The sequence below is a fragment of the Corylus avellana genome, chromosome ca10 (assembly GCF_901000735.1).
Source record: "Corylus avellana chromosome ca10, CavTom2PMs-1.0".
Lineage (NCBI taxonomy): Eukaryota > Viridiplantae > Streptophyta > Magnoliopsida > Fagales > Betulaceae > Corylus > Corylus avellana.
In genome coordinates this window covers 20120107-20142973 of record NC_081550.1, presented here as the reverse complement: position 1 = coordinate 20142973, position 22867 = coordinate 20120107, and the positions used below count along the sequence as shown (strand labels likewise).

Here is a 22867-nt window from a genome sequence, read left to right as displayed (position 1 = left end):
TTTAAAAAAAAAAAAAAAATTTTAATTTTTTTTTAATTAAAAAAAATTAATATATGTGCCACGTGTCGACGTCTGATTGGTCCACGTGTCAATTTAACGGTCAACTAACGGATGGACTAATTTGGTCACTTATCAAAACCACAGGGACCTCCTGTGATAAAAATGAAACCCCAGGGGGGAAAAAATAAAGTTGTGAAACCCCAGGGAGTTTTGGAGTATTTAACCCTTTATAAAAAAAGTGATACCTTAGGGATTTTTAGAGCATTTTTTTTTAGAGAAAGTTTTGCCTTTAAATTAGGTTGAAAGAATTTCGTTCAACCTAGTCTAACATGTGTCTATTTTTTTAATAACATGTGAGATGCACATGAGTTTTTAATAAAATTTATTCTAATTTTGCCTTTGTTATAAAAAAAAAAAAAAAAAAAAAAAAAAAACATGTGCATCTCACATGTTTATGTGATACATGTCTTTTTTATAAACTAGGTTAAATGAAATTCCTTCAACCCAGTTTGAAGGAAAACTTTGTCCTTTTTTCCTTATTATTATTATTTTCTTTTGCACTTGATAATTACACGCTATAATGATATGTGTCAGTTTAATAAGCCGAATTAGATAAATTTCCTCCCATGAAAAAAAAAAAAAAAAAAAAAAAAAACCCTTGTCATGGAAATAGTAAATGGAAAGTTAATACAACTCGATTCAAACGAATACAATCTTAAGCAAGCCCATAGCTCAAAGCTCAACCTGCATCTTGGAGAAGCCCCAAATTTAGTAATATTGGCCCACTAAAATGAATGGGTTGGACACATTAGAGACCCTATCCAGAAAACAAAGGCTGAGTGGGCCAATATTTTTTCCATTAATATGATATTATTATTATTATTATTTTTACATGAATATGATATTATGTAGTTCTTTGTCTAAAGTCAAATTGGGTTCAAAGAAATTTACTAAAAAGGCAAGTGAGCCATGTGAGCAGCCACCAGCACCGACACCACCATGGCCACGGACACCTCAAACTCTCATCAAACCAATCAAACACCGTAGGTATGAAATTTGTTGAGATTCATGGGATATCAATTTGAGGGGTAAAGGTAATTCTATCATTCATCAAATTAAAGGTGTAAAAAGGAAATTTGAGATATTCGAGGAACAAGCTTTATATGGTGGGGATTGTTTATCAAAATCTAGGCACTTCCCTTTAATGTTCTCACAATAATTTATAAAGAAATTGTAGTAACATTTGTATTATTCAAACATTTTTAGAAAACATAAAGAATACTGATACCATTGGACCGACGTCTGATGTAGTATATAGCATTTCTCAAATATGAACTACATTATTTGCAAGCAACATAAACAAATGTGTAGCTCCATAAAAAATAAAAAAAGAAAGGCACATCACAATAAATCTAGAATCTCTACAAGAAAATCCCATGAAGAGAACAAAACAAAACTTGTTTCCCCACGCACAATTGGCATTTTCTTTCGCCAAGTTAGATTCCATTGAGGAGGCAACATATTTAGAACTATATTACAATAAGTTATCTAACAATCGACCCAAAATCAGTGCTATCCAAGACTGTAATATTATTTTTACTGTTTTAATAATGTACACTGTTAAATACGACAACATCAAATCTTGACCATAAAATTACTCATCTACCTTTAGAAGGGAAATAGAGATCATTTTTGTCCAAGTGGGATAATGATAAATATCACAACCTCTAAATAACAATTATCCTAACATATGAGAGGAAGCCAAGCCACTGCCGAAGTGGTCAATAGGGCATAAGGTTTATCACGTGGGACTGACACCCTACACCTACTGTGACCCCATTTCTGGGTCACAGACAAATCGAAACCTATGAGAAGCATAATACACAATCAGCACCACACATCACAAATAACATTCCACGACTGAGAAAACGACCGCAGGATCATACTCACACAGTGTACACAATCACAAAGCAAGGAAGCACAGCCCTTGGATTAAACACCAACAGCTCCTCCTCGTCCACTCTCGTGTGGGCCCCACTCCCGCCCCTCCCGACGACCGAGTCAAACCCGCCATCCTCCTTGTCCACGTCCACATCCGACTCACACCCGATCCGGCCCGCCACGACCCGGCAAACCAGCATGGCCCGCTTCACGTTCATGAACCTGAACTCCTCCTCGATCTCCTCTGGAATCGCCACGTGTGCCCTCCAGCTGGTCGACAGCGTGGAAATTCCGTCCAACTTGGGTGAGAAGCCGGACTTGATAATCCCACACACACTGCAATACTGCTGGTTACATATGCTGGAATTCCCATCGTACCCCAAATCACAGAGAAACGTCGAGCAGTGGAATCTCAGGAGCTCATTACCATCGGCTATACACCTCTCGTTTCGTTTCCGAACGGCGCCGTTTCGCGCAGCTTTAGCTTTCACCGACTCTCTGTACTCCTCGAACCTCGTAAGTATCTTGGGGCAGTTATGGATCTTCAAAATCCGATGAATTTTCGGGGTCTTCTGGATGTCGGTCCAGCCGGTTTTGAATATGATACGGACGATGTTCTTGCTCGAATCGCCATCGAAAAGCTCCGAGAGAGCGTGAACGATTGCCTGGTGCTGTTCCAGGAGCTGGGGTTTAGGGAAGATTTCGCCGCAGGCCGTGCAGGGGAAGATATCGTTTCGTAGAGGAAAGAAGGGGTTATCGGCGGAGATATCGGATTCTAAGCAAGACCCAGATTGTTTCTCGGGGGGGATGAAGATGGGGGCGATGGAGTGCTGGGATGATCTGGCGGAGGAGACGGTGGTGGTGGGAGTGGTTGGGTGGGTTTGGGTGGAGCTGCTTGTTTGGCAGGGATTGGAGGAGAAGATACGTTTGAAGAAAGACCAAGAGGAGGAGAGAGCTTTGGTGGTTTTGAATGAAGGAGATGGCCGAGAAAGGCGAGAACCTCTGCGTTTCTTCGAAGGTCGGTGGTCTTTTGTGGTGGTTAAAATGAAGCAACCGAGGTGGAGGAGGAGGATGAAGATAGAAAAGAACTTGTTGAACAATGTCGCAACTTTTGCCATTGCTCTAGGAGCTTGAGCTTCAGCTCTAGCTCAGGCCATAGAGAGAGAGAGAGAGAGAGAGGGCAGAGAGGGAGAGGGTGTGAGGTGAATGATGGAAGGAGAGAGGTGAAGGTAGAAGAAAGGTGAGGGAAAGGAAAGAAAGGAATTGGAAAAGGTGACGTGGGTGGGGGCTTTGGAAGAATAAAGCTAAGAGTGGGTGTAACGCATCTTCTTCCTGGCATCTCTTCTGTGTTTGTGTGTGTAAATTATACATATCATAAATTCTCGTCCCACCTGAGAGACGAGATAATTAATCCAGTTTGCGTTTTATTCGTCTCTTGTATCGTAGGGGTCAGTTAATGTCACCTTTTACCGAAATTAACGCTCTGTCATTTCCTCCTCTTCCTTGGCTCTTTGAGAGAGATCAAAACATTGCTTTAATTTCATCATTGTTTCTTAGTGACAGTTTTTCTTCTCAGGAGTATCTCGTTTATAAAAATAACATGTGTCGTAAAAAATACATATATTTTTTATAAAATATATTTTAATTTTTTTTTTGTAATTAAAAAAAAATAGGTTTCTCACATGAATATAACACATGTCATTTTTATAATCGATGTTAAAAGATCTCTTCTAACTCAATTTGAAAAAAAACTATATCAAATTCTGTAGTATTTAGGCATGTATTAGTATAAAATTTCGACTCTTGAAGTAAAAATTCTTTAAGTAATTTACTGTCTAATTCTTTTTTGTGCATCTTTCGGCAAACAATTGCATAGATAGAACATAAATAAAATAATTACAATTGGTTTCTAAACTTTCTTCAACTGCAAACTGGTAAGAAACAACGTGGGCCTCATAAGTATCATGACTTGATGTATGTGCCAGAGAAAACTGTCCTCGAAAGTTTTTATGGATCATTTGTACTAATTCGGTACTTTGTAATATTAATTTATTACGTGAATCATACTTAATTTAAATAAATTTCTATAACTCTAAACTTGGATAATCAATTCGTTGTCAGATGAAAAAACTCCACATGAAGTAGTAATATTTTTTTGGAAAAAGAATAACGTAGTTAATTCCCAAGTTCCTAGTTATGACGAAGACGTGCCATTGCATGTGCATTGTGCAGAGCTCAGCTCCCCCACAAGTGGCCGATCCATTTTGGTTCTGAGTGTTTTATCAATGGAATAATGCATCTAATTAAAATCCTCTGCAGAAAATAAAGAGAATCCAAAGCCTTTTATCTTCTTCTGTTCATTTCTTATTTTATTTTACTTTGTTTTTTTTTTCCTCTTGAAAGATATAAACAAATAACACGTGAAATTGTCTGATTTTGCTTATTTTTAATTTATAGTTTCAACGCTTTTCATGGCCAAATCTAATTAAGACGCACAATTAATGTTTATATTAATTTTCTACTTTTTCATGGATCGAGAAGTTCTTTTATAACGAGGAGTTGATCGAGCTAACTCGATCCCAGGGAAATTAATTAGGAATAATTGTTTTCAGTGCTAAACGTGGTGTGTTTGGGAAAGTATTTTTCCCACTTTTTTTAATAGAATAATAATAATAATAATAATAATAATAATAATAATAAATTTAAAAACTACTCCATCTTCTTACCTTTTCACTTATCAACATGGGATTTCCAAACCAGACCTAAAAAAAATATTATAAACTTATCAAGTATTAGTGTTCTGATTGGGTATGATTAAGCCACATGGCGGGCTACTTAACCTCTAAAGAGCATTCTCATTAGCCTGCTTCAAGTGAATTTTTTGAAAATTTTTCTACATTTAAGAAAAAAAGAAAAAGAAAAGAGATTTAAAAAGTCTTTTTTTTTTTTTTTTTTGACATGTCCGCACAAGAAGGAGAGAGAGGGATTCGAACTAGTGACCTCCACTTCATTAAGTGTGGTTCCAGCCGATTGAACTACCTCGTGGGAACATTTAAAAAGTCTTCTGATAGTGCTCTTAGGACTATAACACATATTACAAGCATTTATAATCGTCTAAACCATATGCTTATGTTCGTATAATAATATTGGACCTAGAAGTGTACTAATTAAAACTAGGTTATAAATCTCTTAGCTTAACCAGTCCCAATGTAGATGGGAAAGAGAGGGTTCATTAAGAGCATTCCCTAGCAAATTGCACTATATTCCCTTTTTAATTTCAATAAAATTTTCCTTTCAAATTGACTTCTTTCAACCCAATTTTCTAAACTGACATTTATTCATATAGCATACAATTTTCATATATATTTATAATTTTCAAGTGTATTTTTAATAGATTATCTAATTCTCATATAAATAGTTTTTGGATTAGAATTCCTTACAAATTTTTTTAAAAAAATAGTAGATTCTCAAATTACTTAATTTTGGTCATTTTTAGGCATCGAAATGCTTGAAAAATGCTGTCTATTAAAAATGTAATATGTTACCGTTGAGAATTTAGTATATTTTCATCAGGTTCTTGCTCTTTCTGTTGTAAAAAGGCTTTGAGAAAAAAAAAAATTATCTTTTTATTTTATGAAGAATAAGCGTATTTACAAAAGTGAAAAATAAGCATCTTGAGAGAAAAATTCTTTTTAGTTACTGGGATAACATTCAACTTTTTTAATAAGTAGCATTTTGCAAGCATTTAAATATAATTTGAGAATTTACAATTTTAAATAAATTGTAGGGAACAAAGTTTTCCTCCAAACTGGGTTGGAGGAATTTCCTTCAACCTAGTTTATAAAAGTGACATGTGTTCATGAACATGTGAGATGCACATGTTTTTTTAAGAGTAAGGACAAAATTGAAATAAATTTTATTAAAAAATCACGTGCATCTCACATGTTATTAAAAAAAATGGACACATGTCATTTTTATATAGTAGGTTGAAGGAAATTCCTCCAACCTAGTTTGGAGGAAAACTTTGTCCAATTGTAGGGGATCCTAATCCATAATTTTTTACATGATTCAAAGGCATATATGTCAATTTAATAAGCTATTTTATATATATCCAACCTAATTTGGAAAAAAATAATGTTGGTCTCCCTTATTTATATCCTTTCCATCTAGGGGCGGATCTAGGTGTAGCTTTGCCCCTCTCCCATAATTTTTTTTTTTTTATTTGCCCCTCCAAACCTAAAATTCTAGCTCCGCCCCTCCTTCCATCCATACACTCTACTAATACGGCTCATCAATGTTGTAATTATCACATAAATAGCATAGCAAGCTAGCTAGGGTGTCTATGTGAGTGATTCTTCATGGTACTCAACCATGTCGATCGGTTACAAGACAAGCTATACAAACATCACGTTCACAAGCCATAGCCAGTGGCCAATTAAGCGGAGACATCATCTTCATCCGTTCTCTACCTGTTTTTTTTACAAGTAAAAGCTTGTGATAATTGCTATTTTGAGGATGTTCCATATTTTCTCCTTCGCCTCACGATATTTTCTTAATGGGCAGAATGATCTCGCGAGTCGCGACATATTGGATGATCGATATCCCACCAAACAATTCAATGTAGGCCACCCGAGAATAAGGAGATGTCTGGCTTTTTCTGTGGGTGGGGCCCACTATGATCTTCTCCTCGGCCGATAAAAATCCTGATGATCCCTCCGTGTCTCCCGTTCGTTAAATTATTTAACCTTACTTCTAATCATGCGATTCATGCTCACTGTGTTTAATATAATATATAAGGTAAACAACTTTCACTGCATTATAGATCCTCTCTTTTATGTGAATAGGTAAAATTTACCAAATTTTCAAGTTTATCTGATTCGCATCCTCCGGTGAGATATGTATTCTACTGAGCGCCGCTTGTTGGTGAGGCACGATTCTGGTAGAGCAGTGGCGTCGAATTTTTTTTTTTTTTACATGTTCGCACAAAAGAGGGGAGGGAGATTCGAACTAATGATCTCCACTTCATAAAGTGTGGACCCAGCCGATTGAACTACCTCTTGAAGACCTATAGCGTCGAATTTCTTGCCTCTTAACATGCTGCAACCGTAATCAGTCGTTGTGTAGTGCTACTTGCTTGCTGGTAAGTTATTTTTTTGTAGAAAATAACGTGATGGTTGGAATATGACGTGGCGAGGATGCTATCCTATGTGTCACACCGCCCTCATTGTGATGTGGGTAATTGGCTGATTATCTCACTTGGCCCATTGGGGCCGCCCAAAGTTTAGGGCGTAATTGTTTGGTGTTAAGAATATTATATTAGAGTTATTTACTTCCTTAGGTATTATTAGTTTATTAGGTTTATCTTTTCTTAGTCTATTAGGTTATTTGCCTCTCTATAAATAGAAGCCTCTGTATTCATTATCATTATTAGAATAAAATATCAATACAATGTAATCCATTGTGTGGTTTCGCTCTCTATTATTCTTTCGTTTCTATATATCTTCATTATTTTATCATAATATCAAAGTAGGGATCAGAACATTCTAACAGGCGTAAGTCTGTATTCTTGCCCCAGAGCTAATCGGGTGGATACTTAGTAATATATCAATTCAGGTTCTGAAGTTATTATATAAGAATTTGTATACAACAAAACATTGATCCATTATAAGTTTTTGTTTTGTTTTTCTTAATTTCCACCTAGGACGAACTGTCAGCCCATAAAAAAGAAAAAAAGAAAAGAAAACAAAGACAAAGAAAAAAGAAAGAATAATTTGGTAAAGCAAGCATATTATTATTCTGTTGCCTTTCAATGAAATTGACTTTGACGACATTAATGTTGACTCTTGAAGATGAAGTAAACGTTCACATCACATGATAAACAGAGTGGTAAAAGAAGCTCTGGTTCTTTTCTCCTGGGACACCCTTTTAAGCTTTCCTCTGTTTTCTCTCTCTCCCTTTGTTTTTGTTTTTTTTTTTTCTCCCACCAGCTACCACCACATAGAAGAAAGCAGCCGACAGTGTTTTATACTGTTCAGCAGTCTCTTTAGGAAAAGCAAGTAGATAAATAAATATATCAATAAAAAAGTTTGTGATTCAATAAAGAAAATACGAGAAAGAATCAAATAAATGACACTATCGATAATAACTTATCGGCATGCAGTTTAAGAAAGGAGTCGTCGAAAATGACAGTTTTTTAGGCCGTCCAAATTATAAGCTAATTGGAGATATTTCTATTGCAGCGATAAGAATATTTGATAACCATAGCAAGAAATGTTGTATTGAGATTGATTTTACCGAAGCTATTAAAGATGAGCTCTATTTCGATATCTAGGAAGGAAGGCGTTTTATTGAAGGTTAAGGGACATCGGATTTGGATCTACCACTCTGCATAAGCAAACAAAAGTACCATCGTCTACAAAGAGACGGAAGAGGAGGAGGAGGAGACGACGGAGAAATGACACACATTTGTGTACTATTGATTTTGTTTTTCAGCAAATGATGTGATGTCACAGCGCAAAGCATGTCTTTTTCTAATTATTTTTCAAAATGATTTTATAAGTAATATTTGTTGATGGACATGCGTATATTAATTTAATTGGGCATGGGGGAAAGGAAAGCATGAAGCTAGTTCTAATGATCATGAGCATTAACATTTCTCTTATTCTGTTTCCTTCTCTCTTTCTGATCAATAATTAACTGTTCCCTGGATTGCTGGCCACCATCTATATATAGCTTTTCGTATTATACTTGTGCAAAAGCATTTTAAATTAATCAAAGATTAAATTATTTTATTCATATAATATTTAAAAACTCAATAATATGTATTTTGTTTATTATTTTGCATGAAAATTAAAAAAAAAAAAAATGAAGATTATATACTCAATATAGTACGATATTATATTAAGACTGGAGAAATTCGTGGGTCTAACTCATCTAATAAAATTGGTTTTACAAGAGAGAGATGCCAATTCTTTATAAACATACCCAAGGTCTTGTCCACAAGTAATGTGAGATTATTTCTCAACAGCTTCCCTCACGTGCATGCCGGTATTTTTCTTGATCCTTGTTACGAGTAAGTAATGTGGGCTCCATTTGTCCTATGATAGGCTCTAATACCAATTATACCATGAAGAAATTTGTAAGCCTAACTCATCTCATAAAATCAGTTTTACAAGAGAGGGTTGTCCATTATTTATAAATATGTCTAAAGTCTTGTCTATCTGCAATGTAGGATTATTTTTCGACAAAGACAATGTAAGTAAGTGATAAATTAAAATAAAATACCAATTGTGTGAATGCTTAAGCCATTTTTATTAGTAAAAGAGAAGAGAAAGGCCACATGTCATCTGCCCTAGGGGAAAGAGGCTGCCCCGGTTTTGAAGGGAGTCCCGGCCGGCCCCCCCATTTCCATAGGGTTCCATTAAAAGGCTGGAAGTTGGAAGTTTGAATAATTTAGAGTCCGCCAAAGAAATGGGGTCCATCGTGGGGAGCAAGTAGCAATTATTATTGGTATTTTCTGAAACGACGTAATGATCGTCTGAAATGTTCCACCGCAGCTCAGGCCAGTACTTGTACGGCGGGGGGGACTGATTGTAGGTTGAGTGAACCTCAAGATAGTTCCGGGTAATTATTCGGGTAACAAATTATTGGGCCATCCACATTATTCGAACAATTATAGCAATAGCTTTAGATAAGAAATATAACTTATTTTCAAAAGAAAAGAAAAGAAAAGAAAAGAAACATAATAATTAATCTAATGTTGTGTCTATATGATGTTGTTACTAAAGTACTAATTAATTATATATGTTATGCTCAGACAAAAAAACAGAAGAAGAAAGTACTGACGATGTTATGCTTAATGGGTTTTATTTATCCTTTTATTTTAGATTGTGTTTAGTCCCACAATTTTGCTGGCTAAAAAAGTGTTTTTAAACAAAATAGCGAAAAATGTCTTACGTTTGATTTGAAAAAAAGTAAAATATAGGGTTAAATTTATTTTATCCTCTGAAGTTTTATGAATTTTTAAATTTGAACTCTAATGTTTAAAATTTGGCAATGTATCTCCCTAATGTTTTAAAAATTTTCAATTCAAACATTTCGTTACTAATTTCCATCAAATTGGACGGAAATCTATGAAATTACATAATTACCCTCAATTTTTTTATTTTTATTTTTAAAAAAAAATTTATTTCCATCCAATTAGACAGAAATTAGTAATGGAGAATCCGAATTAAAATTTTTTGAAACATTAAAGAGGTACATTGCTAATTTTTAATTTCATGTAACTTGCAAGAAGTATAATTTTAAAAACACACGATTTAAAATCGTACGTGACAGACGTTGCTGTGATGTGGTAGGTTATTAAAGTTTTGGACGAAACATAGACAAAAGACTGACGAAAAATGTTATGGGTCAATAAATTCTTTATATTTGGTTCATATTATCTTACAAATTAAATAGATTAACTGTTAAATTTATGAGGTCCATCATTAACTTATGTGAGAGTCCATATAAGTTCACAAATTTAATAATTAATTTGTAAGATAAGATAGGTCAAATATGAGAAAAATATTGACGTTTAACATTTATCGGAACTGAAAAGGTCAACTGAAAAATCACAAGTACCCTTTCTGACAAATTTTGGGCTCAATCAAGAGAGAAAAGGGCTTGAAGTTACAAATGCGCGGCCAATCCAGTCTCTTGTGGTGGGAAGTTGGGCTATGATACTCTGTCTTTTATGGTGACATCGACTACCCACAGGCCAGCCCAATCATGTGTTCCACAACCCGGTAGGAAAATAAAAAATAAAAAAAATCATATAGTTTTCCTCCTATTTGAATATAATCAGTAAGTTTTTAATTTCAAGTATAAAATTTTTGATAGAGTTTTTTTGCTAAATTGGGTTAGAAAAACTTTTCTAATTCAGTCTATAAAAATGACATGTCATTTGAAAATGTGAGATACACATGTTTTTTTTTTAATAACAATGACAAAGTTGGAATAAATAATATTAAAAACGTATGTGCATCTCATATGTTATTAAAAAAGGAACACACGTCATTTTATAGATTGTGTTGAAGGAAGTTCCTCCAACCCAATTTGAAGAAAAACTCTGTCTTAAAATTTTTAGGTTTTGTCCAAATTTTAAAGTTGACTATTCATCACTTTACCCTTAAAGTTAAAATTAACATATTTCATCTATCAAGTGTGTCTCATTTGATACGCCAAAGCCTATGTCAGCGCTCAGTATTAATGTTAGCATTTCCATGTCAACATCAAAATTAACAATTTTTCCTCTAATGTTATAAATCCAAAAAATTATAATGATTAAGACGTGGGTTTTTGTTTATGGAGTTAAGTTTTTTTTAAAATATATATAAATACCTTAGTGCTTAATGCTGATATGAACACTGGCGTGTTAATTGAGATACACGTTACATATGACATCCGTAATTTTGATAGGAAAGTGACCCTATAAAATTTGGACAAAACCTAAAAATTATATTATTGAAATTAGAAAACAAATTAGATAAAAAATAAACTAAAGGTTAAATATGATTTTTTTTCTTTAAAAAAAAAAAGGAAAAAAAAGAATTGAATACTATCTTGACGGATTCTGTTTTCTGTTAAGTTCCGTGAAGTTTTATCAAACGAATTCCCTTTACTCTTCTCAGTCCAATCTCCTGCAAGCAACCTCCACGTGTCAAAACCAGAACCAATGCCCATAAATATCCCCTCCACTTCTCTCCCAAAATCTTTCCTCACCCTTTTAAAAATCCTTTCTTTTTTAACTCTTTTCTCTGCAATGAACTGTTCACTTTCTAACGCCATGAGCGCCAGAGCTCTGCTCTACTCTCTATCCCTCACGCCCAAAGCACCTCCTGATATTTCGGTTCGAAAGAAAATTCCCGGTTCCGATTCCCATTCCAAACCCAGGTGCCCGTTTCCTTTACTGATTCGGGTCCGTTTCTCCTCCTCCTCCTCCTCCCCCGAAGAACAACGTTACTCTGTCTTTCGGGTCTCGGCACGAAGAAGCTCCGGGAAAGTGTGGGCCGATGTCAAATCCGAGACTTACGATGTATCCGACTCGGTTCCGGATTCTGTTAAGTTTGAGGAGGCCCTGGACGGTGTCGTTCTGGGGGAAGAGGAAAAGTTGGAGAGCTCAGTTTCCTGGCGGGAACAGTTTCCAAAACGATGGGTCATTGTCGTTTTGTGTTTCTCGGCGTTCCTACTCTGCAATATGGATAGAGTAAGCAGCTTTTGTTTCTCAGTTTTTTTTTTTTTTTGTTCTTTTCTTTTCTTTTGTGTGTGTGTGTTAATTGTTATGTTCAAAATGAAGCTTAGGAAATTGTCATGTTTCAATGCTAGTTATGAGAAGTAATAATAATAGGAATACAATGTTGGTTTCGGTTATTTCTGTTAATCACTATCGTTATACAGTTAAAGTAGCCGTTAAAGAAGTTTGAGTCTTTGGGTGGTGAGAAACTTTGAACAGATTATGTTTGACAGGTGAATATGAGCATTGCCATACTTCCAATGTCAGCAGAGTACAATTGGAACCCATCAACAGTTGGTTTGATACAGTCTTCGTTTTTCTGGGGCTACCTCCTTACTCAGGTTTGTTAATGCAGCCTTGTCTTAATCTAGTCTATTACTCTATAGTAATATGGTTATTAGTCCCATGTGTTGAACTTTCTTTGTTCATGAAAGGAAAAAGTTATTACCTATGATCATGTGGATGGAAGATGCTAAAGTATTATTTAAATGATTAATTTCATCATTTATATGACTTAAGCTTTTGAGATGATCTTTGATTTAACATTATATTAGCGCAGAAGTCTTGAATTTGAATCTTGTATAACCATCAATTTCAGTTAAATATTTTGCATCAACTTAACCTTTTGGGATAAACGGTCTCATTTTAACTTTGTAACTTTGAGTGAAGGTTGCTGGTGGCATATGGGCAGACACAGTAGGTGGAAAGGCTGTCCTGGGATTTGGTGTAGTTTGGTGGTCGATTGCTACAGTTCTCACTCCCGTTGCTGCTAAATTAGGGTTGCCTTTCTTGCTTGTTGTTCGTGCTTTCATGGGGATCGGTGAGGTTGGTGCTATTCTAATTATCTTGTAAAATCAATTTTTTTTGGAAAGAGAATGTTGTAATATGCTTTTATCCCATGAGGTGATGACTAATGTACTATGTTTTAACACTTGTCTTGAATAAGTTAGTGACTAATTTAATAAGTTCCTACATTATGTCATTAGAGATTTGATTTATCTTATCAGGCAGATGTATCATATTTAACGATAAGATTATCTTGTCAAACATGTCTCAGTAATTTGGTTCTCTTTCAGGGTGTTGCTATGCCTGCCATGAATAATATTTTGTCAAGATGGATTCCTGTAGCAGAGAGAAGTAGATCATTAGCATTGGTGTACAGTGGGATGTACCTTGGATCAGTCACTGGCCTGGCCTTTTCACCTTTTTTAATCCATCAATATGGATGGCCATCAGTCTTCTACTCCTTCGGTTCTCTAGGAACAGTTTGGGTTGCTGTGTGGCTAAGTAAGGTAATGTTTGCAGCATTTATGGAAGCATTACAGATTAACATGTTGCTTTTTGGATAGATTTTACCATTACAAAGTTTCAGTAGTTGTAATTTATTCCTAATACTTCGAACTTTTTGGATCACAAGTTCAATTTTTAGCTTTTGTTTTTTAAATATCTTTGAGAATTGAAATCTCAGATATACTTATGTCACCTCACCTGTTCTTCTCTTCTTCCGGGAATTGTTGTTGTAGGCACATAGTTCTCCTCTTGAGGATCCTGAGCTGCGGCCCGAAGAAAAAAAGCTGATCCTTAGCAACAGTGTTTCCAACGAACCTGTTAAAACCATACCTTGGAGACAACTTTTGTCAAAAGCACCTGTATGGGCCCTAATAGTCTCTCACTTCTGTCACAATTGGGGTACATTTATTCTTCTAACATGGATGCCAACGTACTATAACCAAGTAAGTCTTTACACTTCTTGCAATTTAGACTCCTTTAATTGTGGGGGGCTGTTGGAAGATATCAAGTTTACTAGTTTCTCCAACAATTTTCTTGTGTGGAATATTTTAATTTTCAGCTTTACCATCTTGTGGTGTGTCAACATAAATGCTTAAACCTATGGGTTCCTACTTAATTGCCATTTTTTTGTTAAATTCTGATGGCTCTTTGGGCTGCAAAATCTGCAAAACTGTATAATCTTATTGGCATCTTAGAGAAGAGGTGCTGTTGCTTGCATTCATCGTATTGACAGAGTAAATACGTTTTCTCTGACAACTCCCTAGGTCCTGAAGTTCGATCTTACAGAATCCGGGCTTTTTTGTGTTTTGCCTTGGCTTACAATGGCATTTTCTGCAAATCTTGGAGGGTGGATTGCAGATACACTTGTTAGCAAAGGTTTATCTGTGACAACGGTTCGCAAGGTAGCAATCATTTTGCTTATACTTAAATCTTAAAGTTTCTCAAGTGCCAATTCAATTTTCTATGGAAATCACATTCTATTGAGATTTAAAAAGGGAAAAGAACTGGTTTACTTATTACAGATTTCAAATAATTTGCCAGTTTAAGTCATCTTCCCACTTTGCTTTGCTGTAACCTTTAGTAAACTTTCTTGGTTCACTATTCTGTACTGCTAATAAAGTATGTTACATTTATTCCCTGCAGATCATGCAAACAATTGGCTTTCTTGGTCCTGCATTCTTCCTAACTCAGTTGAGCCATGTTAATTCTCCTCAAATGGCTGTTTTGTGCATGGCGTGCAGCCAGGTTTGCTTCTTACTACACGTTTAAACAGAAAGGATTAAATTCCACAAATTTACCACATTTATTATTTTCTTGTTTTTGTGTTCTCTTTAGCTTCACATCTACAAGCTATAAGATCATCCTAATCAACATTAACTTCTTTTCTTCAATAGGGTACTGATGCATTCTCACAGTCTGGTCTATATTCAAACCACCAAGATATTGCCCCTCGATATTCTGTGAGTATTGTATTATTAACTCTTTAGTCCTAGATTTTGTTTACATGTGCTTTCATTCATGGAATTACTGTGAAGACTAGGGAAAAGTTAAGTGGGTTTTATTTTTTATTTTCCATTATTTCCTCAGGGTGTATTGCTTGGTCTATCCAATACTGCTGGGGTACTGGCAGGTGTTTTGGGAACAGCAGCAACAGGCTACATCTTGCAACATGGTTAGAACTTCTCTCTTGCACTTTTTTAGCAACTTTGAAGCAAATATTGGTTCTTGGTACCCAAAAATAAGTGATTAAATTTATCGTTTTCTATCCACTTGAGTTTTTGGGTATAAATAATAATTTAACAAGAACAGCATCCTTTTAACTATCTCTTCCAAAACTTAGCTATACCTAAATTTAGTTGGTGAAGACTCCCAAGGAGTGTGAAAAATGATAGTATTCTAAACATTCAATTTCCCAATGAGGACAGACAGCTCTACACTGCTGATGTTCTTTCTTTAGGCGGTTACCAAACTCCTACCCCTTACTTGTCTTCCACCTGCTATTCTTGTGGTCATGGTCTTATTATGCTCACTGCTCTTGTGTTGTTTGTTATTTGAGACAACAAACTGATTCTTCTCACCCACAATTTCTCAGGCTCATGGGACGATGTTTTCAAGGTCTCTGTGGGGCTCTACTTGGTTGGCACTGTAGTTTGGAACCTTTTCTCAACTGGGGAGAAGATATTGGATTAAACTAAAGATATTTGATCTGATTCTTCATATGCAGCACTTCAACTCCTGAGCTAATGTATAATATACAAGAGTTCAACTGCAAGGAATGTTGGAAAAAAACAAAGAGATCAAATTTGAGAAGAGCAAGATCATTGTAATGGGTATTCATTCTTATGCTTGAAGATCATTTGCAGAATTCTTTTCCACATGGGGCATGGAGCTTGAGTTTAGCAGAGTGAATGCCCCCCCCATCTCTTGAACACTTCGATGCCATCTGAACAGAGGAAGGATACATACGTAAATTTACACCAGACACAGCCTGTAAATGTTGTATTCAAATCAACACACACCAATTTTGTGATTGTGTTGCACTCATAATTTCAATAATATTGTTTCCCCAATCTCTTCTTCTGATGCTATTCCTCTATTTCTTTTATCATTGTTAGAATATTAATTAAATGATGTGTTAAATACTAAAAACCTCTTAGGGTTTTGATACTTTTTTTTTTTTTTCCTAAGTTTTGATTTGTATCACAGGAGGTACTTGTGGTTTTGATAAAGACCAAATTGGTCCTTCCATCCATTGACCGTTAGTTGACTTAACGGAAGTCCACGCCACTACCATGTGGACCAATTAAAATTTGACACATGGCATAAGTGGCTTAGACCCAGTGGGTCAGTGAGACTGAGACCGAGACTGAGAGAGAGAGAGAGAGAGGAGTCTGTTGACGAGTCAACATTTGAAAGTCTAGAAGTAAAGCTGTCTACACCAAGAATGTATATTTTAGGAAGTCTTTCAACTGGAACCCAGTTTCAAAGGATTTCCTAACGTATAGATGAATGACTTTGAACATACTCACTTTGCTTCTCATTCCCAATTCATTGTTTTTGTCTTCTTAGTTTCAAATTTAGAGGATTAGATTTAGTTACAGATATTAGATTAAGACAACTCACGAAAAAGACAATTGAAATGAACATTTCATTCAAACCTAATTTCATTAAAGGCTTTTTTTTATGAATCAACTCTTTGCTTTCGAACGGGCAGGCCAGAGAGAAGCCTCTAGAATCCGACCAATTGGGCTGGGCTAGAGTCCAATAACATTCCATTTCTAACACGTCATCGATAAGTCCAAACTTCATAGCCTGCAGTTATATATATATATATATATATATATATATATATATATATATGATTCTTGAGGTTGTCTATGCCCAATTTAAAAATTAAACTTTCATTAATTAGGTGGTCACATCATCACTGATGACATGGCCACTTATGTCAGGTGTCAGTGACGTGAACTTCCGTTAAGTCAACTAACGGTTAATGAATGGAATGACCAATTTGGTCTTTATCAAAACCACAGGTATCTCTTGTAATACAAATCAAAACCTAAAGGGGGAAAAATAAAGTGTCCAAACCCTAGGGGGTCCCTTCAATGATTAAATCAATAATTTCTTATTAGTTTAAGCTTTTGATATTAGTGATTTATCAGTTATCACGGTATCAAATGAAAGCTCTTAGTCTTCAATTTTTTATTTTTTATTTTGGTGTATTGAGTCTTCAATCTTCTACGTTAGCCGAAGAAGGAAGACGCTCAGGACCAAAAAAAAAAAAAAAAAAGAATTCCCGGAATACATTGGACATTTCACTCTTTAAGATCCACATGGAGGCTTGTATGGGCCGTGACCCCTCCAAATTCTTTAACAAGTTTTAATGTATAAGGAAGATTTTAGGCCTTTTTTTTAAAAAAATTATTTTTTATTTTTTATTATTTTATTTTTTATTGTTAAATGGCCCCTACAAATTGTTTTAAAAAATATTCTCTCTGCACACAGTAAACATTAAACAAAGTCGCAACGTAGACCCATGCTTTATTGGGCTGCAATTTTCCTTTTTCTTTTTCCCCGTATTAAGCTTTAAGTGGTTGATTTTATGCCCTTTGTTTAACATCGATATTCTTATTTACAGTGTATCCTGTATTCTAGTGATGAAGGAAAGTAGACTTTCCACATCTCCACTTTCTTGTCCGTGCGGGAAGAACCACTAGAATTACATGCAACAAATCTAAATTTGAATCATAAAATAAATCTTTTTTTCTTCTTTTTCTTTTTTTTTTAAAAAAATTTAGAGAATATATAGGGAGGGTGCTTGGAAAGATGAATACTTAATACCCATTTCTTTTCAGGTATAAAATTTGAAATAGAAAGAACAAATAATGAGCTTTCCTACTTCTTCCTATTTGTGCTGCATTTTGACAATCAATGTTGATAGCCATAAAAGAGCAGAAAATATTTCCAGTACATAACATGAGCCAAAAATCAAACAAGGAAATAAAAGGAGCAGAAAATATTTCATTTCTCTCATACCAGCGTTTCCATCAATTTTCTTAACGATTCAAAAGCCCGCATTCCAAGAATACATAATGAACTAGAAAATTTGTAAATCCTGTTGCAAAAGCAGCAGTGATGATCTAGCACCTCTCCTTACCAAAAAAAAAAAAAGAAAGATTTTGCATAGTTGGGGAAGAGATAATTAACTACTGAAGAAAGGCAGGGAGGGCACCTTACTCTTCATTTTTAACAATCTTTGTCTTCTTTGATTTGTGGTGATGGGAACGCCCAGAGGACCCCCCTGATGAAGTAATTGCACTATGACCTCGTCCTGAGTCTTGCTGAGAGCGCTCCATAGAAACAGGGGAATTGTGCACACGTCTTCGTTTTGGAGTCTTTGATGGCTCCCCAACTTCCGATAAGGAACTTCTTTGTCTGCTACTATGTGAGGAAGGATGTCCACTTGTCAATTGTGACCCTCTCAGCATAGTACTTTGCATAGAAAATTGTGGCGAAGAATTTGTCAGTGACAGCCCCCTGGATTTCTGAAAATGTCTCAAATTGATGGGATTGGGTTTTTTAATTTCATCAGGCTCTGGATGATAGATAAGGTTAACGAGACGTGAAATCTTCCCAACTGCAAACGCATATATATTAAATCATATGAGTGCACGAAAGCTTAGACATCAACAATAGGAACAACACCAATAATAAAGGCAACAATAATAGTGATAACCTATTCAAACGATCATGCTACACAGACAGAATTGATCTCATCTATGGGTCAACTGATCACGTGACAAATGAAAGACATACAAACTAGATGTTGGTGATGAAACTTCACTGGATCAAACACCAAAAACAATCCTTCAAAGTGAGAAGCATGGATAACTTTGATTGTATAAATTCCTAAATAAATATATGATTTCAGAATCTAACTATGAACCATATGAGGATTACAGATAATTAAATATCAGACTTATGAACAGAGGTCTCAGTATGGCACAAATGACTAGATGAGTTGCTAGATTGGAAAAGTAAAAATAACCATGTATTCATTTATTAATTTTTCTTTGCTAGGTAAATACTTTGGAGGATGATACAATGAAACAAAGAACAAGGCAGAATATAGAGGAAAAATCCTAAAGATATCAAACTTCAAAATAGAAACCAAATGAACTAAACTAGGACAATTCCTCTCAGGCACTTCTTTTTCTCTTCAATGACTTTTAATGCTTACTTAAGCATTCATTAAAAAAAACACTTCATAAGCTGTCAGGCAGAAGGAACAATGGCCAAAATGGATCCCAATGGACAACCTCATCTGAAAAGTTTACATTATTGAAATAACACACCCAAATGAATTGACTAAAACACATGGATATCAACACAAATAAGATAGAAATATAAAAACTACTGATTCAACTTAATTCATATGGGTTAACACTGGATGAAGCTTGAAAGATATAAGAAAGATGAGGAAAAAAGAAAGGAAAGATGCTTATTTACAAGCATACCAATTTTTGAATCTGATGCAGAATTAAGAAAAACTGTTGCATTCGACTCTTGAGCCACAAAACTGAGATCACAGACTTTTCCTGTCACAATGCACAACACTGAATAAAAATAGTTCTGACAAATCATTTGCTGTAAGCAGTAAGTTACATTTAAATCAAGCTACATGAGATGCTAGAATAGCTAACACAAGAAAAACTTGGGTGCTGAGACTAGAGTTTCCCCCATGTACTGACATAGATAATTCATATTTACCCGATGAATTGTCAAAACTCCCCGACTGTCCATCTTGATGAAGCTGGAGTGACATTTCCTGCCCATCCACTCCAGGAAGCTGCAATACCCATAGATCAATTGATAAACTTAAAGACTTGCCATGGCAACATCAACTATAATGGCAAATTTCCAGTGACTTTCAAATAAGATCTTTTTTTGATAGGTGACTTTCAAATAAGATCTTTTCACTGTTAGATCTTTGATGCTATGGAAGTCAAACCCAGACAACTATTTTATGCTCGGATTGAGCTCCCTCATGTCAAACCAGTTATTTTTGAGTTAATAAGACAGGTAGACCACACTTTACCACATAATACAATTTTGCAAAACAAATTGGCATTGACCCTCCAACTAATTCTAGGTTTAAAAATTTTCTCTTCAACGTGAAACAACAACAACAGTAACATGGCAATTACAGTTTGTTAAAAACCTTGCTTCATGTTGGTTTCGTTTTTTTGTCTTCCACCCTAAAAACTGTGTCAGCATATACGAAAGAATAAAACTTACCGGTTTACTAGGTGGCAAACGAATGAGCCAAAGTTCTGTGGAATCTGTTGAACTAAGATCGATGAGTGGTTCCTTGGCCTCTAACTGAAACTCTGGAAGAGGTTTGTAACCTTGTTCATCGTCAGAATCCATTCCCTCAATCTTTAGGTCACAAACAACCAACTGTATTTCCAAAAAGTAAAGCAACGTTCTGATCCCCTGGGAAGAAAATCACGGCCGATTATGCTCTCCGAGCTCTAGAACGTGCGGCGTGAGAGCTGAAAGGCTGAGAGAGGCGAGAGGTACAGCGGCGTGCGTGAGAAAGGAGAAGAGAATAAGAAGCTTGTTTGGAAGCAAGTTCAATTGGGCTCAAACTTGGGCTTCCGTTTTGGGTCAGTTTTGAACTGGGCTTCACACTATGTCAGCAAAGGTCTGTCCTTCAAACAGTAAAATAGATGAATTGTCAAAGTGCGGGGAGAAACAAAGAAAAAGACATTGAGAGAGGTTAAAATCTGATAAAGAGAAGAACAAAATAAACATAATGATCAATATAAAAGAGTAAAATACCACAAATAAGTAATATCAAGTAAGAAAGCAATAAGAATATAAGATGCACAAAAACTTAATAAAACAACAATCAATCTTCTAAAAAAAAAAGAAGCCAATGAATGCACCCCATGCACCCAGCCTATACATCAGACCTAAAGGTCCTAAACAACCAAAACCTGACGCAAACAGAGAAGAAAAACAAGGGCCCAACAGCAATACAAATTTCAAGAATAATTACAGCAATTAGCAAATGCTTATCCAAAAGAAGAAAATTTATTTGCAGGAAAAATCAAGGTAGCGTGAATCAGATCGAGGTTGAGTAAAAGATTAAAAATCTATCATTTTCATTCCTATGTATTCCTAAATCCTAATAAGACAAACTCGAAAATAAATGCAAAATCAAAGAATAAAAATCTAAACCCTCAATTAGTTCAAAAAGTAAAAATCAAAGAAAATGAAGTAACTCGAAAAATCTATACCTGAAAAGACGGGAGACGGGAGAGAGATATGATGGCTTGCCGCTTGCAACGAGAAAGCGAGGGAGACGACGGTGAAGTTAAGCCACCGGACACGACGGGAGATGAGAGAGAGACACAACGGCGTGCCGCTTTCAACAAGAGAGCGAGAGAGAGATTCAATAGACGGCCGCGGGAGGCGAGAGAGAGGGAGGCAGCCGGAGAGAGACGGCCGAGCGGCATGAGAGAGAAAGGCCGAAGGCAGGGCCGCGGGAGACTGGAGAGTGGAGAGGGTAGCAGGCGTGAGGAGTTAGAGATTAGGGTTCAAATGAAAGTGTAGTTTATACTCAAGCCTAAAACGACGCCGTTTTGAGTTTCAATTAAATTTTTGGAAGAAGTTCACATACCCCTCAAACTACCGCCAAGACAATGTCCCCCAAACTTTGACAATATCATTAACACCTCAAAACTACTAGCAATAAGACAAAAATACTCTTATAGATTTCTAAAAAATAAAAAATAAAATTTTTTTTTTTAGAAAACGAAAATTTTAATTTAAAAAAAAAAAACCATTTTTTTTAAAAGCAATTTTATTCGAACTTTTTTTTATTTTTTTTGAAACATAAATTTTTATAAGAATTTTTTTTAATTATGTTTTAAAAAATGAACATTTTTTATTTTTTTAAACGAATTTTTTTTTAAATGAAATTTTTATTAAAAAATTTTAAAAAAAAATGAAAAATTTCAATTTTTATTAAAAAATATTTTTTTAATTTTTTTCTTATTAAAAGGATTTAAAAAGAAAAAAAAAATGGCCATCCCTTGGATTTTTTTTTATTTTTATTTTTTTTTTTAAAGGGGAAATCATTCCAGTCTCATTAATTGATGAATGATCACGAGCATAAAGCTCTTACATTATGAACAAGCTCTGAGAAAATCATAGTTGAAGTTACGAGGTTACAAGTCATAAATACATACATAACAATTTAACATTTAAGGCCTATCTATAACATCAATATTCACTAACCCATAACTAATCTTCAGTTGTAACAACAGATCTGTTCCAGACAGACTCAATTCAATGCATAGGTAGCTCTTATTCTTCAGCCCTGAGAGTAGAAGACCCCATGCCGAAACTCATCATCCTTAACCCAAAAGCTAAGATACTGTTCACATCCATAACCCAAGGGTTTGGACCAGATATGGGGATAACGACAGTCCTTATTCAAACAAGTTATAAAGAAAATGCAAAAATAAATAAAATAAAATACATAAAAAAAAAAAAACACAAACAACAAAACCAGCAGACGACAACATCGGTGGAGGCGAAGCAAAAACCGCATGTGTGGAGCACATGCAAAAGAGTGAAGTTCCCACGTCAGCGTATAGTGGCAGTGTTGCAACGAGGAGGGCGGCGACAAGTGGTGGAGATGGTGGAGAAGGCGAGGGAGAGGCGCGTCGTTGGCCTAGCAAGCCCGAAATGAACAAATTTAGCTTAGAGTAGACCGAATCTAAACCCCCAAGGCGACTAGAGCAAAGGAAGAGGCGACGACCGGATGAGGTAGCAAGTTGACAATGT

General features: G+C 35.3%; 3 protein-coding genes across 5 annotated transcripts; 1 reads left to right on the top strand and 2 right to left on the bottom strand.

The window, feature by feature from the left end:
• Nucleotides 1–1625: 1625 nt before the first annotated feature.
• Nucleotides 1626–3397, bottom strand: LOC132164050 (uncharacterized). The gene has a single exon (XM_059574459.1). The coding sequence runs from the start codon at nucleotides 3057–3059 to the stop codon at nucleotides 1947–1949; it is 1113 nt and encodes a 370-aa protein (XP_059430442.1). The 5' UTR covers nucleotides 3060–3397; the 3' UTR covers nucleotides 1626–1946.
• An 8318-nt stretch (nucleotides 3398–11715) lies between these two features.
• On the top strand, nucleotides 11716–16093 carry LOC132163511 (sodium-dependent phosphate transport protein 1, chloroplastic). 2 transcript variants are annotated; one of them, XM_059573821.1, is made up of 10 exons: nucleotides 11716–12190; nucleotides 12451–12558; nucleotides 12887–13042; nucleotides 13294–13509; nucleotides 13741–13950; nucleotides 14272–14409; nucleotides 14651–14752; nucleotides 14902–14967; nucleotides 15095–15179; nucleotides 15600–16093. In XM_059573821.1, the coding sequence occupies exons 1-10, from the start codon at nucleotides 11747–11749 to the stop codon at nucleotides 15695–15697; spliced, it is 1623 nt and encodes a 540-aa protein (XP_059429804.1). In that variant the 5' UTR covers nucleotides 11716–11746; the 3' UTR covers nucleotides 15698–16093. The 2 variants fall into 2 exon arrangements, with proteins under 2 accessions (XP_059429804.1, XP_059429805.1); XM_059573822.1 differs by lacking the exon at nucleotides 14272–14409.
• A 1902-nt stretch (nucleotides 16094–17995) lies between these two features.
• Nucleotides 17996–21594, bottom strand: LOC132163647 (mediator-associated protein 2). Of its 2 annotated transcripts, none has more exons than XM_059574016.1 (5): nucleotides 21313–21594; nucleotides 20306–20721; nucleotides 19778–19856; nucleotides 19525–19605; nucleotides 17996–18644 (listed from the first exon to the last, which is right to left on the bottom strand). In XM_059574016.1, the coding sequence occupies exons 2-5, from the start codon at nucleotides 20435–20437 to the stop codon at nucleotides 18241–18243; spliced, it is 696 nt and encodes a 231-aa protein (XP_059429999.1). In that variant the 5' UTR covers nucleotides 20438–20721; nucleotides 21313–21594; the 3' UTR covers nucleotides 17996–18240. The 2 variants fall into 2 exon arrangements, with proteins under 2 accessions (XP_059429999.1, XP_059429998.1); XM_059574015.1 differs by having other exon boundaries at nucleotides 20306–20716.
• Between the last annotated feature and the right edge of the window lie 1273 nt (nucleotides 21595–22867).

What these genes read in the sequence shown, in the direction of transcription:
- LOC132164050 (XM_059574459.1), bottom strand. Translation starts at nt 3,059, where the DNA reads ATGGCAAAAGTTGCGACATTGTTCAACAAGTTCTTTTCTATCTTCATC.
- LOC132163511 (XM_059573821.1), top strand. Translation starts at nt 11,747, where the DNA reads ATGAACTGTTCACTTTCTAACGCCATGAGCGCCAGAGCTCTGCTCTAC. An exon ending in TACTCTGCAATATGGATAGA is followed by an intron (nt 12,191 to 12,450) that starts GTAAGCAGCTTT and finishes TATGTTTGACAG; the next exon opens with GTGAATATGAGCATTGCCAT. An exon ending in TTGCTGTGTGGCTAAGTAAG is followed by an intron (nt 13,510 to 13,740) that starts GTAATGTTTGCA and finishes TTGTTGTTGTAG; the next exon opens with GCACATAGTTCTCCTCTTGA.
- LOC132163647 (XM_059574016.1), bottom strand. Translation starts at nt 20,437, where the DNA reads ATGGATTCTGACGATGAACAAGGTTACAAACCTCTTCCAGAGTTTCAG. An exon ending in GTTTGCCACCTAGTAAACCG is followed by an intron (nt 19,857 to 20,305) that starts GTAAGTTTTATT and finishes TGGGTATTGCAG; the next exon opens with CTTCCTGGAGTGGATGGGCA. An exon ending in TGCATCAGATTCAAAAATTG is followed by an intron (nt 18,645 to 19,524) that starts GTATGCTTGTAA and finishes ATGCGTTTGCAG; the next exon opens with TTGGGAAGATTTCACGTCTC.